Source organism: Rhinatrema bivittatum, chromosome 6, assembly GCF_901001135.1.
Source record: "Rhinatrema bivittatum chromosome 6, aRhiBiv1.1, whole genome shotgun sequence".
NCBI lineage: Eukaryota > Metazoa > Chordata > Amphibia > Gymnophiona > Rhinatrematidae > Rhinatrema > Rhinatrema bivittatum.
In genome coordinates, this window is record NC_042620.1 from 148,411,965 (window position 1) to 148,428,308 (window position 16,344).

Below are 16,344 nucleotides of genomic sequence, written 5' to 3' on the forward strand. Positions count from 1 at the left end.
TAAATATATAATGTTTTTAACCACTCTGTTTTATTATTTGGAAGCTTCCTGCTGTTCAGTGTGGGTGCTGGGTCCCAGCAACCCTTGTGAGCACTGTAAGCCTTCATTCGCTGTGGTTTATTTGCCCGGTTTAATCTACCCCCACATCCTCAGCCTACTCATTACAACTGCAGTCCTTAGCCAAGAGGTACAGATCACAGCTCTTGTACCAACTAAGCGTCCTTCCTTCCCTGGGGGATGGTTACCCCCAGCTCCAGCTGGTCTCCGGATCAACAGTCTATGCTTAGGAAGTGAAGCTGGAGAGCCCATTCAGTAGCCCTCCGTCCTGCCCTAAAATGTAAAGCTCTAAAATAAGCTGGAAATTGTGCTGGCGGCCATACAACTGCTTAAAAGGCCTATAACAAGAGCCTTCAACATGATGAAAGTCTAACCAGGACCTATAAAGGTTTGTATAGAAGTTTTTTTAATTAAACAAGTCTAGGCATTATTAAGCAGTACACTAAGGCTTTTATTCCATTCTCTGTCTAAGAGAAAAGACCTTGTAGTTCACAAAAAAAAAAAAAAAAAGAAAATGCAGTAGACCTAGAAATCAAAACACACAATCTATAATTGCTCCTTAAGATATTGTTACACTCTAGAGGACCATGTAAGAATGTGAGCTTGGTAAGCCCCAATCAAAAAGTGATCCACTGGCTTCTGTTGGGGGCTATCCAGCTCTACAAAAGGCAAAACGAGGGAGAAGAATGGAAAAAGCCACCACACGCTGGGGGCAAACTACCCCACAGCTCAGTGAACCAGGCTCATGAAATGCTTTTCTCCGCATCATGAAAAGTTGCTGGTGGTCAGTGCTGTGGAAATCCTAAAGGTGCTCCCCAGTGGTCCAAGTGTCCAGAAGCCATGGAATACCACGGCAGAAGAACCAGGGTTTATCCAAACTGTGCGCTTCAACTACTTCCAGCTGCTTCCTCCACACACCAGCATTTACACAAATACCTCACATTTAGGATGCACAAGCATCTAAGGCGTTTCTTATACATTAGTGACTTATATCTGCTTGAACGGTGTGGACCCTACAAGATGACCCAGGCTCAAAATATCCTATGGACAATCCAAAGACTGGGGAGCAATATCAATGCACTGCAAACCAGCAACAAAGAAAGCATCAAAAGTACTCTCAGAAAATGGTAAAGTTTAGGTATCCTACATGTGTGTAGCACGCCACGACAAGTCAGCCCTCATACACTTGCATAATTACGTATCGCAGGCCATCTATATCAAGTTTTTTTTTAATTGCTATTTTTACTCTTTTTGTAGTGAAACTTGCACAAAATGAGATCCAAAAACCCACACATCCGACAACGGCCGCATTTCAGCACTCCCGTGCGTGGCTCAGGAGATCCTCGTTATCCACGTCACTACCTCTCTCCCAAGGCTACTTAAAAAGTCCTCATAATCCATACGAGTATTTACAATTCACCAAACTTTAATCTGGACAGAAACGTCTCAGTCACGTGACCCTAATAAGCAATCATCCCACGCCATAGCAAGACAACTGCTGATTTATTGGCTAGGACGATTCGAAAGGTAAAAGCACCATTCAGCAAGCGATCTTAGGCCAGAGCTCAGTTCATTCATGAAACTCCATGAAAGAGCTCTTGATGGTCTCATCAGGTTTAACAGTATTTTCTTCTTCCTTAAATCAAGCAACAAATCTCCTAGTGTGACCACCGTGCTCAAGGAAATTATTTCTGTGAGTAATACACAGAAACAGATCTGAACTCACTGCTCTCCCATCAACATCCATACAATTATTAATGAGAATCCAAATGCTTTAATGTATTTGCCAGCTCTTATAATTCACTATTCAAGAAAGCATGTTGCTCTCAGAAAGGAATAAAAAAATTTTCTATAGGAGAATTCTCATCTTCCATTAGGAGTCACTGTAGGTAACACGGTAAATTCATTTTTGTTTACTCGGTAAAAACAAGGGTTCAGGGTCTCTGGTGCACCATATAACCTAGACACTACCAATTATGGGACACGAGAGCTCTTCAGAATAATGAGCTTTCTTTATACAATGACTTACTACAAGGCTCTGTCTTATTGGGACAGAGAGAACATCAATATCCCAATGTGAGTCTCACATGAAAAGCAGGGGAATATGTAGAGGCTGATGGGGAAAAAGCAGATTTGCTTAACACGTTTTTCTATTCAGTGTTCACTGAAGAAAGGCCAGGAGCAGGACCACATAATAAAAATAAATAAACACAAATAAGATTGGAAGCGAGATAAACCGCAAACAATTTTGAGAAAAGAACTAGCTAGATCAAGCCACGAGGTCAGGGAGGATACATCCGAGGATATTAAGGGCCACCGCACACTCTCTGTTCTGACTTCAGCTTTATCCACCAATCGTGCAGGTAAAGGTGACCCAAAATGCCTTCCTTCCACAGCATCACTGCCACCATTACTATTACCTTCAAAAAAAGGTTCTTGGTGCCATTGGCAGTCCAAACGGCACCAATTGGAAATGCTCCCCCAGCACTGCAAACTAAAGGAACTGCTGGTGATCTCGCTTTCTAGGGATCTGCTTCCGTCAGATTCAGAGAGGGCAGGAACTCACCTTGCCTCACTGCCAGAATGACAAACTTTAAAGTTTCCATTTGAAATGAGACACACACAGGAACTTGTGGGCAAGCTTCGGATCCAGAATTGCTCCAGAATGCTCCGTCCTTTTTGGGCACCCCCTCTTGGGCTTTTGGAATCAGAATCACTGCCTTCAAGCAGAGAAGCCAATTCAAAGTTGCTCTTATAGCCTCCTGCTTTAGCGTGCAATGACAAGGGGAACTCATGAAAGCATTGAAACCGAATAATCTCAAGCACCCAGTGACTGGAAGTGATTTGAGCCCAGCTCTGACAGGTGGGCAGGTGTCAAATTTCTCTCTCTTGAATCGGAGACTAAGCCACCAGGTTTTCATTGGGAATCTCTAGCAGCACCTTGACCTCCTTTCTTGGCTACACAAAAGGACGGATACCTTCCAAACATCGTGAATCTCCAAGACCCCGACAACCGCCCTTGCTTAAATCTTCTAGAGTCCTGAAACTTATTACAGGCTGGGAGAGACCAGGAGTAACGAATGGGTCTGTCCTCCCGGAGTCTAGATAACTTGGACTTAACCCAAGCCTTGGCCATCTTCTCAAGCTCCTCTCCAAACAAAAGTTGTCCTTTGAAAGGCAGGTTGGTCCAATTAGTTTTAATTTTGCAGTCACAGGAGCCTTTTTGCTGCCACTATCACCTCTAGTCTCCTGGCCACCTCTTGCACCAAATCAAAGGAGATGTCCACCAGGTAAAGCAGCCCCTGATTCTAACTGGAGAGACTCTTCCGCCAGTCCCTCCCGAGCGCGCTGCACCAGACAGAAACCTGACCTTGCCACAGTGTAGGTACAAGCCACTCTGGGTAACGCTAAGCTGGCTGCTTCAAAGGCCTGCTTTAAGACAAACTAGCTTTTTATTTGGTGCATCCTTTAGAGCCGGTCCACCTTCCACTGGTACAGTAATTTGCTTTGTGACCGAATAAACCAGTGTGTCACCCTTCAGACAGCAAAGCCTGAACCAAAGGATACAATTTGGCCAGAGAGCGACCTCCTTTAAAGTTAGCCTCTGGAGAAACCCATTCCAGATCAATCAGATTGTTCTCAGTCTGACGCAAGGGAAAACCTTTGGAAGGCTTCCTAATACGGACTATAACAGGATCCTCTGTCACACTAAGAATGCCATAATATGCAGCGTACATAAAGATTGTGCAATGAAAGTAACAATTCCTCCCTATGCAATGCTATCCTTTCTTTCAGGAGGATACGCCCATTCCTCCAGGTCCTCTGAAGAGGCAGCATCTGGCAAATTCTTGAAAACATCCAGAGAATCCTCTGCCTCAGATAATTTGTCCTAGTCTAAATCTCTGAAGTCATCCTCTCTGGGCTTTTTATTTTTTTTTTTCCCTCAAGCTTCCCACTTCGAACGGTTTGGAAAACCTGAAGCAGATCCAGAGATGCGCCCTGTGCCATACCAAAGGCTTGCTGGAAACATTTAAAAAATTCTCAAGAGGACGAGGACCAGCAGCTGCACCCATCAAAGCTGCTGCCGAACAGGCAGCCGTTGCAGACTCTCTCAGGGTTTGTTCTTCAGCATTGAGAGAAGGCAGGCCCAGGTCCCCGTCGCTCCCACGCGGATCCAAAATGACCACTGTACGGGTCTCCGACCTCCAATCTCCCCAGATCTATAGCACTCATTTGTCTGCCTGTCCCCTACAGTGGATCCCAGCCCTGCAGTTCTCCTCCCTCACTGATAAAGCCGCGGCACCGTTTCACTACTCCCCTGGAAGGCAGCCTTCTTACTTCACACCCAGAACAGAGCACGGTGTTCTTTTTGGGTTCTGCTGCTGCCACAATGGCTTGCCTGCTCCCTCACTACACCACCACAGCTGTTGAAAAGAACAGACTCCAGCTACTCATCCAGCCTGATCTCTTTGATGTAACTGCAATTGAGTTGCCAGGGAACGTTAACTTCACGTCTCCTGAGTCCCGAGACCTTCCTCAGTGTGTATCTTTCAATAAAAAAAATAAAATAAAATAAATTTAAGGACCAGCAATAAGGAAATTCAAAAAGAGAGCAGGAGGGACAATGTGGTCAGTGAAGAGGAAGAGAGGGAAGGAAGGACAAGATCTCAGATAAGACTGGAAGCCCCTCTGGCCCGGCTCTAATCAGGCTTCAGTCCACCACATGAGATGCGCACCTGTACCATCTGCTGGAGACAGAGAATAGTGGCAGGCCAGAGGCCGGGGTCAGCATGGATACACATAAAGGGATCATCAGCCATCCTGGTTTTCCTTTGTCTCCATCTGCTAATCGGGGTGCACAGCCCACTCAATCTGGACCAGTTTGACTGGATGAAGAGGAAAGTGCAGATTTTGGAATCCAATGGATTACAGGATCTGGTTTTAACAGAGGTAGGTCATCTCAGACAAATCTAATCAATTTATTTGCCTGGGAAACCAGAGAGTTGTATCAGGGGAGAGTGCCAAGTGTGATGTGCTTTGATTTCTGTAAGGCCTTTGATACGGTTCCACATAGGCGACTTATAAATAAATTGCGCGCTCTCAGTATGGGCCCTAAGTGACTGACTGGGTTAGAAACTGGTTGAGTGAGAAGTGACAAAACAAGGAGCTCACTCCAAAGAGTGGAGAGTTAATAATGGTCTACCACAGGGATTTGTCCTTGGACTGGGTTCTTTTCAACATTTTTGAAAATGATATTTCAGAATCACTAGCGGGAAAGGTTTGTCTTTTTGTGGAAGATACCAAAATCTACAACAGGGTAGACATTCAGGTGTGGAAAGCACACGGAGGGATCTAGGCAAGCATGATGAATGGTCTAGAGTTTGGAAGCTAAGATTTAATGCTAAAAAATGCAGAGTCAAAAATTTGGGCTGCAGAAATCCAAGGGAGCAGTACAGTCTAGGGAGTAAAATTTGTGCATGCGCAAAACAAGAGCAGGATCGAGGAGTAATCATAACAGGTGGATAAGGTGACAACAAAAGCCAGAAAGATGCATGGGTGCATAGGGAGAGGAAGGGTCAGCAGAAAAAGGGAGGCGATATTGCCCCTGTATAGGTCCCTGGTGAGACCTCGCTTGGAACACTGTGTTCAATTCTAGAAACCACACCTTCAAAAGGATACGAACAGGACGCAGTCAGTCCAGTTATCTTCAGTGTAAAACATATCTAAACATGTACACCCTAGGGGAGATATGATTGAGACACTTAAATACCTCAGGTATCAATGCACAGAAAATCCGGAAGGAGGGGTTATGAGATGAAGATGAAAAGGGGTAAACTTAGGAGTAACCTAAGGAAAACTCTTCTTTACAGAGAGAAACGTGGATGCATGCAGCAGCCTCCCAGCAGAAGTGGTGGAAACCAGGACAGTATCTAAATTCAATAAAGCATGGGACCAGCACAGGGGATCTCCAAGGGAGTGTTAGGGATTGTAAAGCTGAGATGTTGGAACCGACGAGAGAGGGAGCAATTTTAGATCTAATTCTCAGTGGAGCACAGGACTTGGTGAGAGAGGTGACGGTGGTGGGGCCGCTTGGCAATAGTGATCATAATATGATCAAATTTGATTTAATGACTGGAAAAGGAACAGTGTGCAAATCCAAGGCTCTCGTGCTAAACTTTCAAAAGGGAAACTTTGATAAAATGAGAAAAATAGTTAGAAAAAAACTGAAAGGAGCAGCAACAAAAGTAAAAAATGTCAAAGAGGCATGGTCATTGTTACAAAATACCATTCTAGAAGCACAGTCCAGATGTATTCCACACATTAAGAAAGGTGGAAAGAAGGCAAAACGATTACCGGCATGGTTAAAAGGGGAGGTGTAAGAAGCTATTTTAGCCAAAAGATCTTCATTCAAAAATTGGAAGAAGGATCCAACAGAAGAAAATAGGATAAAGCATAAACATTGGCAAGTTAAATGTAAGTCATTGATAAGACAGGCTAAGAGAGAATTTGAAAAGAAGTTGGCTATAGAGGCAAAAACTCACAGTAAAAACTTTTTAAAATATATCCGAAGCAGAAAGCCTGTGAGGGAGTCAGTTGGACCGTTAGATGATCGAGGGGTTAAAGGGGCACTTAGAGAAGATAAGGCCATCGCGGAAAGATTAAATGATTTCTTTGCTTCGGTGTTTACTGAAGAGGATGTTGGGGAGGTACCCGTAATGGAGAAGGTTTTCATGGGTAATGATTCAGATGGACTGAATCAAATCACAGTGAACCTAGAAGATGTGGTAGGCCTGATTGACAAACTGAAGAGTAGTAAATCACCTTGACCGGATGGTATACACCCCAGAGTTCTGAAGGAACTAAAAAATGAAATTTCAGACCTATTAGTAAAAATTTGTAACTTATCATTAAAATCATCCATTGTACCTGAAGACTGGAGGATAGCAAATGTAACCCCAATATTTAAAAAGGGCTCCAGGGGCGATCCGGGAAACTACAGACCGGTTAGCCTGACTTCAGTGCCAGGAAAAATAGTGGAAAGTGTTCTAAACATCAAAATCACAGAACATATAGAAAGACATGGTTTAATGGAACAAAGTCAGCATGGCTTTACCCAGGGCAAGTCTTGCCTCACAAATCTGCTTCACTTTTTTGAAGGAGTTAATAAACATGTGGATAAAGGTGAACCGGTAGATATAGTATACTTGGATTTTCAGAAGGCGTTTGACAAAGTTCCTCATGAGAGGCTTCTAGGAAAAGTAAAAAGTCATGGGATAGGTGGCGATGTCCTTTCGTGGATTGCAAACTGGCTAAAAGACAGAAAACAGAGAGTAGGATTAAATGGGCAATTTTCTCAGTGGAAGGGAGTGGACAGTGGAGTGCCTCAGGGATCTGTATTGGGACCCTTACTGTTCAATATATTTATAAATGATCTAGAAAGAAATACGACGAGTGAGATAATCAAATTTGCAGATGACACAAAATTGTTCAGAGTAGTTAAATCACAAGCAGATTGTGATAAATTGCAGGAAGACCTTGTGAGACTGGAAAATTGGGCATCCAAATGGCAGATGAAATTTAATGTGGATAAGTGCAAGGTGATGCATATGGGGAAAAATAACCCATGCTATAATTACACGATGTTGGGTTCCATATTAGGTGCTACAATCCAAGAAAGAGTTCTAAGTGTCATAGTGGATAACACATTGAAATCGTCGGTGCAGTGTGCTGCGGCAGTCAAAAAAGCCAACAGAATGTTGGGAATTATTAGAAAAGGAATGATGAATAAAACGGAAAATGTCATAATGCCTCTGTATCGCTCCTGGTGAGACCGCACCTTGAATACTGTGTACAATTCTGGTCGCCGCATCTCAAAAAAGATATAATTGCGATGGAGAAGGTACAGAGAAGGGCTACCAAAATGATAAGGGGAATGGAACAACTCCCCTATGAGGAAAGACTAAAGAGGTTAGGACTTTTCAGCTTGGAGAAGAGACGACTGAGGGGGGATATGATAGAGGTGTTTAAAATCATGAGAGGTCTAGAACGGGTAGATGTGAATCGGTTATTTACTCTTTCGGATAGTAGAAAGACTAGGGGGCACTCTATGAAGTTAGCATGGGGCACATTTAAAACTAATCGGAGAAAGTTCTTTTTTACTCAACGCACAATTAAACTCTGGAATTTGTTGCCAGAGAATGTGGTTAGTGCAGTTAGTATAGCTGTGTTTAAAAAAGGATTGGATAAGTTCTTGGAGGAGAAGTCCATTACCTGCTATTAAGTTCACTTAGAGAATAGCCACTGCCATTAGCAATGGTAACATGGAATAGACTTAGTTTTTGGGTACTTGCCAGGTTCTTATGGCCTGGATTGGCCACTGTTGGAAACAGGATGCTGGGCTTGATGGACCCTTGGTCTGACCCAGTATGGCATTTTCTTATGTTCTTATGTTCTTAATGGGCAAACTGGATGGGCCACAGGGTCTTTTGTGCCTTCCTTTTTCTCCGTTTCTATATAACCTTTTGTGCAGGACCTCTTTTAGTTTTTCCCAACATATAAGCGATAAGGATATAAAATAATCCACAATACCCAAAGAGTTACAGTGGGGGAAAAACGTGCCCCTTAAGTGATTGGAGCAAGGACAGAGTCCATATAATCTGGCAATACCACCTCCTCCCAGGTGGCTTACTACTAATGCAAACTATCTATTTCCAGCCACCAAGAGGATGGGACAAAGTACATAACACTTATTATATTTCCAGCACTTATACTTTTTTTTTTATATATATTTATATTTTATTGGATTTTAAACAGAGAACACATAACATTGCAATACATTAATACCATATTGTATGTAAAACACGGTACATCGTAGCAAGATTCATAGAGAGAGCATGAAATCTTCTTGTCAACAAACCGTGGGCAGACATGAACATAGCATATTACAAAAATGCAAAAGTGTAATAATGCAATAAGTGAACTCGCTAAGTTACAAACATCACGCAATAAACTAATGTATTTAAACCATGCTATTGTAGTCTCAATTTCTTATGCTCACATATCCTGTTCCCCTGGTATAATCCCCCACCCATTCCCTGCTCCCCCCCCCCCCAGCATTCTACCAACATGTCAAACTCGCCCGCTCCACATCTGGCGTGTCATTGAGAGAAACAGAATAGTGGCAGTTAAAGAGCGTGGGGTAAGTGAATTATGAGAATGTGGGATAATAACATTGCAATCTCTGAAACGATTGACTCCTAGAAAGCCTTTGTCGGCTTTTCGGACTTCGCCCCCCCTTTCATTAAATAGTGGTCTTTCCCGTCAAATATGGTTCCCATATTTTTTGGACTTTAGATAGCTGATCATTGCGGATAGCCGAGAGGTGGCTTAGATGCTAAACTTTGTCCAACCTGGCAAGCACATCGCCTAATGCAGGTGTCTCAGATTTCTTCCACCAGTATGCAATTTCGCACTGGGTTGCTAAGCACTTGTACTTCTAGTTAAGACAGGCCATACAAGGTGTCAGTCACACCAGCAGATTCTCGCTACAGAGTCATTAGAGCAGCTCTCACCTCCTTTGGAGTTTTATGGGCTGCACAAAGGAAAATCCATTGTTCGGTTGCTGTCATCTGAGTACACGTGTCTGGGTGGCATTCATTCTGTTTAGAGATAATTACAACAGCTTTATTTCCCACTATTTGAACACAGTCACAAAACTATTTCATTACAATGTTCACAAGCCCAGATAAAATACTGAAAGGGGTTTTATTGACAGCCAAGTGGTCTGGCAGTGCATCACGTGCCAAAGTGGAAGATCCGGGTGAAATGCTGCTGAAACAGCCCTTCCCACCTACAAGGCTCTCTACCGCTCTAAAGGAAGGGTGTATCTACCCCTGCTCACAGGAGACTGCCAGTGTGCGAGATGGCAGGCGGAGAAGAGAGGCCAGGTATGGGGAGAGGAGGAGATGGGATGAGTCTCAGGTCCCTAGGGTTTTTGACTTGTATCTAGTACAAACATCTGAAAAATGTTTTGCAACTAAAGATCTTCACTGAGTGAAAAGGACCAAAGGTTTGAAGGTACAATAATGAAAGAAAGTTCAACCAGAAAATTACCTGAAGTTTGACAGCAAGTCCATTCAACTCAAGGCAGAACTGTCTGAAACAAAAATATGTGACTGTCACCATTTATCCACATTAAAACTAAGGCTCTCAAAGGTTTTCAGGCTTCTCAATAGTCTCTACTGACATGTGGAAGCTCAAATAAAATATTAAGATGAGAAAAAAGAAGAACATCCAGCCTGGAGATTTATTTATTTCAGATACCCAGCAAGCACTGGAACCCATCTGAAGACAGCAGGCCCAAATCCGTGGCAGTGCTGCGCCCTGGCATGCAGAGGCCTGGGCCCGATGGCTGAGCCCAGCTTCATTTCCTCAGCTTGGCCAGGACTGGGGGTGTTGTGGAGGCAGAGCTCACAGCCGCTGCAGGGGGAGGGGGGCAGGGAATCTGTTGGGGTACCGGGGTCCCAAAGCAGTCCCAGAACGTGGTGATGGTGATGACTGGACTAGACAAGAGGAGGGAGAGGGTTATAAATGAGGAAGATTCCAGACTCATGGCATCATAGCCCCAGTAGAGGCAAGTCCTGACTGAGTTGGAAGTACAGAGGAGCAGGAGAAAACTACCAGGCCAAAAAAAGAAAAAAAAATAGATTAGACAACCCTCTGACACCACATTTCTTGTCTCTACAAATGTAGCTCTTGCTTGGTGGCAGAATGAAATTCTTCATAATTGCTTCCTATACCAAACCGTGCACAAGAAATAAAATACAGTTCTAGAGAAAGTGAGAAAACAAGCAAGTATCCCCCTTCAGTTTATCGAGGAAAGCAAAAACAAGGGAGTCCGTCATAGACAGGCGAGGGTTCAGGAACCCGCTTCAACTCTCCCTTTTCTCTTTAAACACAAGGACACCTCTCAAAAGCTGGGCACAGATCTATTAAGCAAGAACAATAAAAGGTATCACCTACACCTTATCCAAAGGGACTAACATGGCAACCGCAGCTCTTTAAAAAGAAAATTATTGCTTACCTGCTAATTTTCGTTCCTGTAGTACCATGGATCAGTCCAGACAGTGGGTTATGTCCCCAATCCAGCAGATGGAGTCAGCACAAGCTTTGAGGGGGCGTATCCATATATACTACTACCCCCTCTGCAGGAGTTCAGTATCGAGTATATCAAAGCCAGAGTAGAAACCCCCGAAGGATCAAGTTTGTGGAAACAGATAATGAAAACAATTGTAACCGCAACAAGTAACTGCAAACATCCTACCAACTTGTAGGGAGCTGTGGAAAACAGCGAAAAGAAACGACTGTGAAGACACAGAACACTGCGAGCAAGAAGTAGCGCAGAGCTGAGCAGGATCAAGAACCCAAACGCGGTGGGCGTCTGGACTGATCCATGGTACTACAGGAACGAAAATTAGCAGGTAAGCAATAATTTTCTTTTCCCTGTACGTACCTGGATCAGTCCAGACAGTGGGATGTACCCAAGCTTCCCTAAATCGGGTGGGGTCCTGCGAGGCCTGCTCGGAGAACCTGCTCGCCAAAGTGTCCAGAGACCGAAGAGGCGAGGTGCAGACGATAGTGCCTCGAGAACGTGTGTAACGATTTCCAGGTGGCTGCCCTACAAATTTCCTGCGAGGATACCGAGCGAACCTCCGCCCAGGAAGCCGCCTGAGAATGTGTAGAATGCGCTACGATTCCAGGTGGGGGAGTCCGACCCGCCCCAATGTAGGAAGCAGCAATGCCGGCCTTCAGCCATCTGGCAATGGTAGTCTTCGAGGCCTGAGACCCCTTCTTAGGACCGGCCCAGAGTACGAAGAGATGGTCAGAGGTCCGGAACTCATTTGTAGCCTCCAGATAGAGGCGCAGAGTGCGCTTGACATTCAAGAGACGGAGAGACTTCGGCGCTGAGGAAGAGAAGGACGGCAACTCCACCGTCTGGTTCACATGGAATGCATGAAACCACCTTCGGAAGGAAGGAGGGAACGGTGCGAAGCGAAACTCCAGAGTCGGAGAAACGGAGATAGGGCTCTCTACACGACAGAGCCTGCAGCTCCGAGATGCGTCGAGCGGAACAGATGGCCACAAGAAATACAGTCTTGAGAGTGAGATCCTTTATCGTTGCATTGCGCAGCGGCTCGAACGGTGGTCCCGACAGGGAGCGAAGCACAAGGTTAAGACTCCAGGAGGGACAAGGGTCCTGTAACGGAGGACGCATATGCTTGACACCCTTGAGAAAACGAGCAATGTCAGGATACTGTAGAAGAGAGCCCCCATCGCTCAACAGTGAACCAAGGGCGGCCACCTAAACCCGTAGTGAATTATAGGCGAGCCCTTTTTCTACCCCCGCCTGTAGAAACTGAAGGATCTGAGGTACAGAAGCCTTAGCGGGTCTCGTGGCCTGGCTGGTACATCACAGCTCGAACACATTCCAGACTCGAACATAGGCCGCCGACGTCGATGTCTTTCATGCCCGCAATAGCGTGGATACTACCCGCCTCCGGGTAGCCCCGACGCCGGAGGCGGCGCCTCTCAAAAGCCAGGCCGCAAGACAGAAGAGTTCTGCCTGCTCGAAAAATACCGGGCCCTGATGTAGAAGCTGGGGGAGGTGCCCCAGCCTGATTGGCCCGTCGATCACCAGCTGTAGCAGGTCCGCAAACCAGGGTCGCCTGGGCCATTCTGGGGCGACGAAAACCATGGTCCCCTGATGGCTTTCTATTCTGCGGAGCATCCTGCCCACCAGGGGCCATGGTGGAAAAGCGTAGCGCAGAAGATGTGGCGGCCACGGGAGGACCAGGGCATCCACTCCCTCTGCGCCGCGCTCTCTCCGGCGACTGAAGAAGCGTGGAGCCTTGACGTTGAGAGCGGACGCCATCAGATCCAAGTGGGGGTCCCCCACCGATGGACGAGAAGTTGCATCGCTTTGTCGGAGAGAGACCACTCTCCGGGGTCCAGCAGTTGACGACTGAGGAAGTCCGCCTGGACGTTGTCCACACCAGCGATGTGCGAGGCCGCTAGCCGGACGAGATGACGCTCTGCCCATTGCATCAGCAGCGCCGCCTCGAGCGCGACCTGCGGGCTGCGCGTGCCTCCTTGTCAGTTGATGTAGGCCACGGTGGTAGCGTTGTCCGATAGGATTCTGACTTCCCGGTTCCGAAGAAGCGGGAGGAAATGTCGCAGAGCTAGCCGGACCACTCTGGTTTCCAGACGGTTGATTGACCACTTCGCCTCCACCGTGGACCACGTCCCCTGCGTGGCGCTTCGATCGCAGACTGCACCCCAGCCTGCTAGACTGGCATCGGTGGTCACCACCACCCAATTTGGCAGATTGAGGGACACGCCACGGGCCAGGTTCGGCGGATCCAACCACCAGCCCAGACTGTCCCTGGAATTCTGCGGGAGCGGGAGTATCATCTGGTAGTCCTGCGATACTGGTTTCCAACGGGAGAGGAGCGCCCACTGTAAGGTCCTGAGGTGCGCGAAAGCCCAAGGTACAAGGTCGATGGTGGACCCTATCACTCCCAGGAGTTGCAGGTAGTCCCAGGAGGTGGGCTCTGGTGACGCAGAGAACCGTCGTGTGTGATCCCGCAAGGATTGAGCTTTGTCCTGGCGCAGAAAAACTTTGCCCAGTAGGGTGTCGAAGGTCGCCCCCAAAAAAAACCCAAGCGTTGCGAGGGCATGAGGGAGCTCTTGGAGAAGTTCACTACCCATCCCAGGGAATGTAGAAACCGTACTACTCGAGTCACCGCTGAGCGTCCATGATCGAATGACTTCGCCCGGAGGAGTCAATCGTCCAGATAAGGATGAACCAGGATGCCTTCCTTCCGGAGAGCCGCCGCCACGACTACCATGATTTTGGTGAAGGTGCGCGGCGCCGTCGCCAATCCGAACGGGAGAGCCGTGAACTGAAAATGCTGGTCCAGAATTTTGAAACGAAGGAAACGGTGGTGGTCCGGGCGGATGGGAATGTGCAGGTAGGCCTCCGTTAAGTCCAGGGAGGCGAGGAACTCCCCCCGATGCACCGCCGCAATCACTGACCGGAGCGTTTCCATGCGGAACCGAACGACTGTAGGGATTTGTTGACTTCCTTGAGGTCTAGGATAGGCCGGAAGGAGCCGTCCTTCTTTGGTACGACGAAATAGATGGAATAGTGGCCCGAGCCCACCTCTCCGAAGGGCACGGGCGCAATAGCGCCTATCTCCCGGAGTCTGTCCAGAGTTAGCTGCACCGCTCCTCTCTTGAGGTCCGAGCCACAGGGGGAAAAGATGAACCTTCCCTGCGGGGGGGCGGACAAATTCCAATGCGTAGCCGTGTTTTATGGTATCCAGGACCCACTGGTCCGAGGTGATCTGTGCCCACTCCGCGTAGAAATACGTTAGTCGGTCCAGGGGAGTGGGCGAGACTGGCATCATTGTGAAGACTTGGTATAGGGGTTCCCGGTTCCGGGAGTAGTGCGTGTGGGCCGACGCCCGCGAAAGGAGCGCGACCAGGGCTGAGACCTGGGGGCGGATGACCGGGAGCCCGCCTGTCTGTATCCCCTGTAGCGCCGTTGCGCTCTGGCTCTGGTCCGAGAAGAAGAAAAATGCTCTGGATGGTCGAAACCTATCCTCCGGCAGCCGATATGAACAGCGTTCTCCCCCAGGGACTTGATGATCTGGTCCAAATCCTCCCCGAAGAGGAACTTGCCCCTGAAGGGAAGAGAGCCCAGACTCGACTTAGAGGACGTATCAGCCGCCCAATTGCGTAGCCACAGTAGTCGTCGTGCTGCCACTACCGAAACCATGGATCTTGCGAGGACCCGAAAAAGGTCGTACGAGGCGTCCGCCCCATACGCCACTGCGGCTTCTAGCCGATCTGCCTGGGCAGCCTCATCGGACGGCAGGTTCTGAGACGTGAGGAGTTGTTGCACCCAAAGGAGGACTAGCCCGCTGGGCAAGCGAACTGCACATCACCGCCCGCATACCCAGAGCGGAGACCTCGAAAACCCGCTTAAGGAAAACTTCCAACTTACGATCCTGTGTGTCCCGCAACGCCGCACCTCCCGTCACTGGGATAGTCGTCCTCTTCGTGACCGCCGACACTGCGGAGTCCACCATTTGGGACCTTGATGAGGTCCAGAAAATCTTCAGGGAGCGGGTACAGCTTTTCCATAGCCCGGCTGCTCTTCAGGGAGGCCTCCGGGGTGTCCCATTCCCTGGTGAGAAGTTGTAAAAACGAGTCATGAATGGGAAAAGCCCACGCCCTCGGCCGGAGTGCCGCCCAGGACAGGATCTCCCTTCTTGAAGAAGTGACGACAGCGGGAGGCTACTGGGGCAGGCGGGTCTGGTGGCGGGTCCAAATCTAATTCTTGGATGATCTGCGGGATGAGGTCGTCCAGCTCTTCCCTCTGGAAGAGGCGTAGGGTTACGCGGATCATCCCCCTCCTGCGTGCCGTCCCCTTGTCCCCTGTCCGGGAGGTCAAGTCCATGTCCCGCTGGGTCTGACACCGCCCCCCACTGCCGCGGGCATGGATCGGACCCGGGTAGGAAGGCGGGAGGCCCCCACTCCTGGAGGGTCGGGGGGGGGCCGGCGTCGAGGGCAACATCCGAGGGATCTTAGGAGGGGGGGGGGGGTCCCACAGGTGCTTCCAGCCCCTGCAGATAAGCGGTATGCATGAGCAGGATAAACTCCGGAGAGAACCCCGGCCTGCTCGGGTGCGCTTCGGGGGCGGCGTGGTTCCTGCTCCCTGGCTCTGGGTGCTTGGTTCCTGCACCAAAATCGGGGGAACACCCCCGCTGGTAGAGTCCTCCAGGGATCCGTTCTCCCTCGTGGCCTGCACCTCAGGGCGCTCAGAATGTAAAATGGCCGCCGTTCCCGCCAAAAATGGCGGAGTGGCCGGCCCGCGCCGCCCCGGGCAAAAAAGAGAAATCAGTCAGGGACTGTGAGGTACCTTCCCCCCTGGGAAGGCATCGTGCACAGATGCCCTCCCGGGAAATCCGAGACCCCGGGTCTCCACAGGCCGCACAGCGGGATGGCCGCGGCATCAGGATCGCTGTAGGAGAAAAGAAAAAGCCACGGGGGGGGCCACGCGCACAAAAGCGCCGCTGCGGGGGGGCCCGGTCGGCCCGCACTGCCCGCTGTCCGAAAATAGAGGAGGGTGCCGCGGGGGGGCTTTCCCGGCCACACGACCCGCCCCAGACATCTTTCCCCTAAATGGCTCAGCAGCCCATGAGGAGCTGTAAATGGCCGCGG

General features: G+C 48.5%; 1 protein-coding gene across 1 annotated transcript in view; it reads right to left on the reverse strand.

Moving 5' to 3' along the window:
* LOC115093790 (MOB-like protein phocein) overlaps positions 1–16,344 on the reverse strand; it is a 76,575-nt gene that overhangs the window by 14,869 nt on the left and 45,362 nt on the right. The window contains exons 4-5 of the mRNA XM_029606049.1: positions 10,171–10,213; positions 9,630–9,716 (exon numbers count right to left, since the gene is read on the reverse strand). Coding sequence (XP_029461909.1) covers positions 9,630–9,716; positions 10,171–10,213 — 130 coding nt within the window. The remainder of the gene's footprint in view (positions 1–9,629; positions 9,717–10,170; positions 10,214–16,344) is intronic.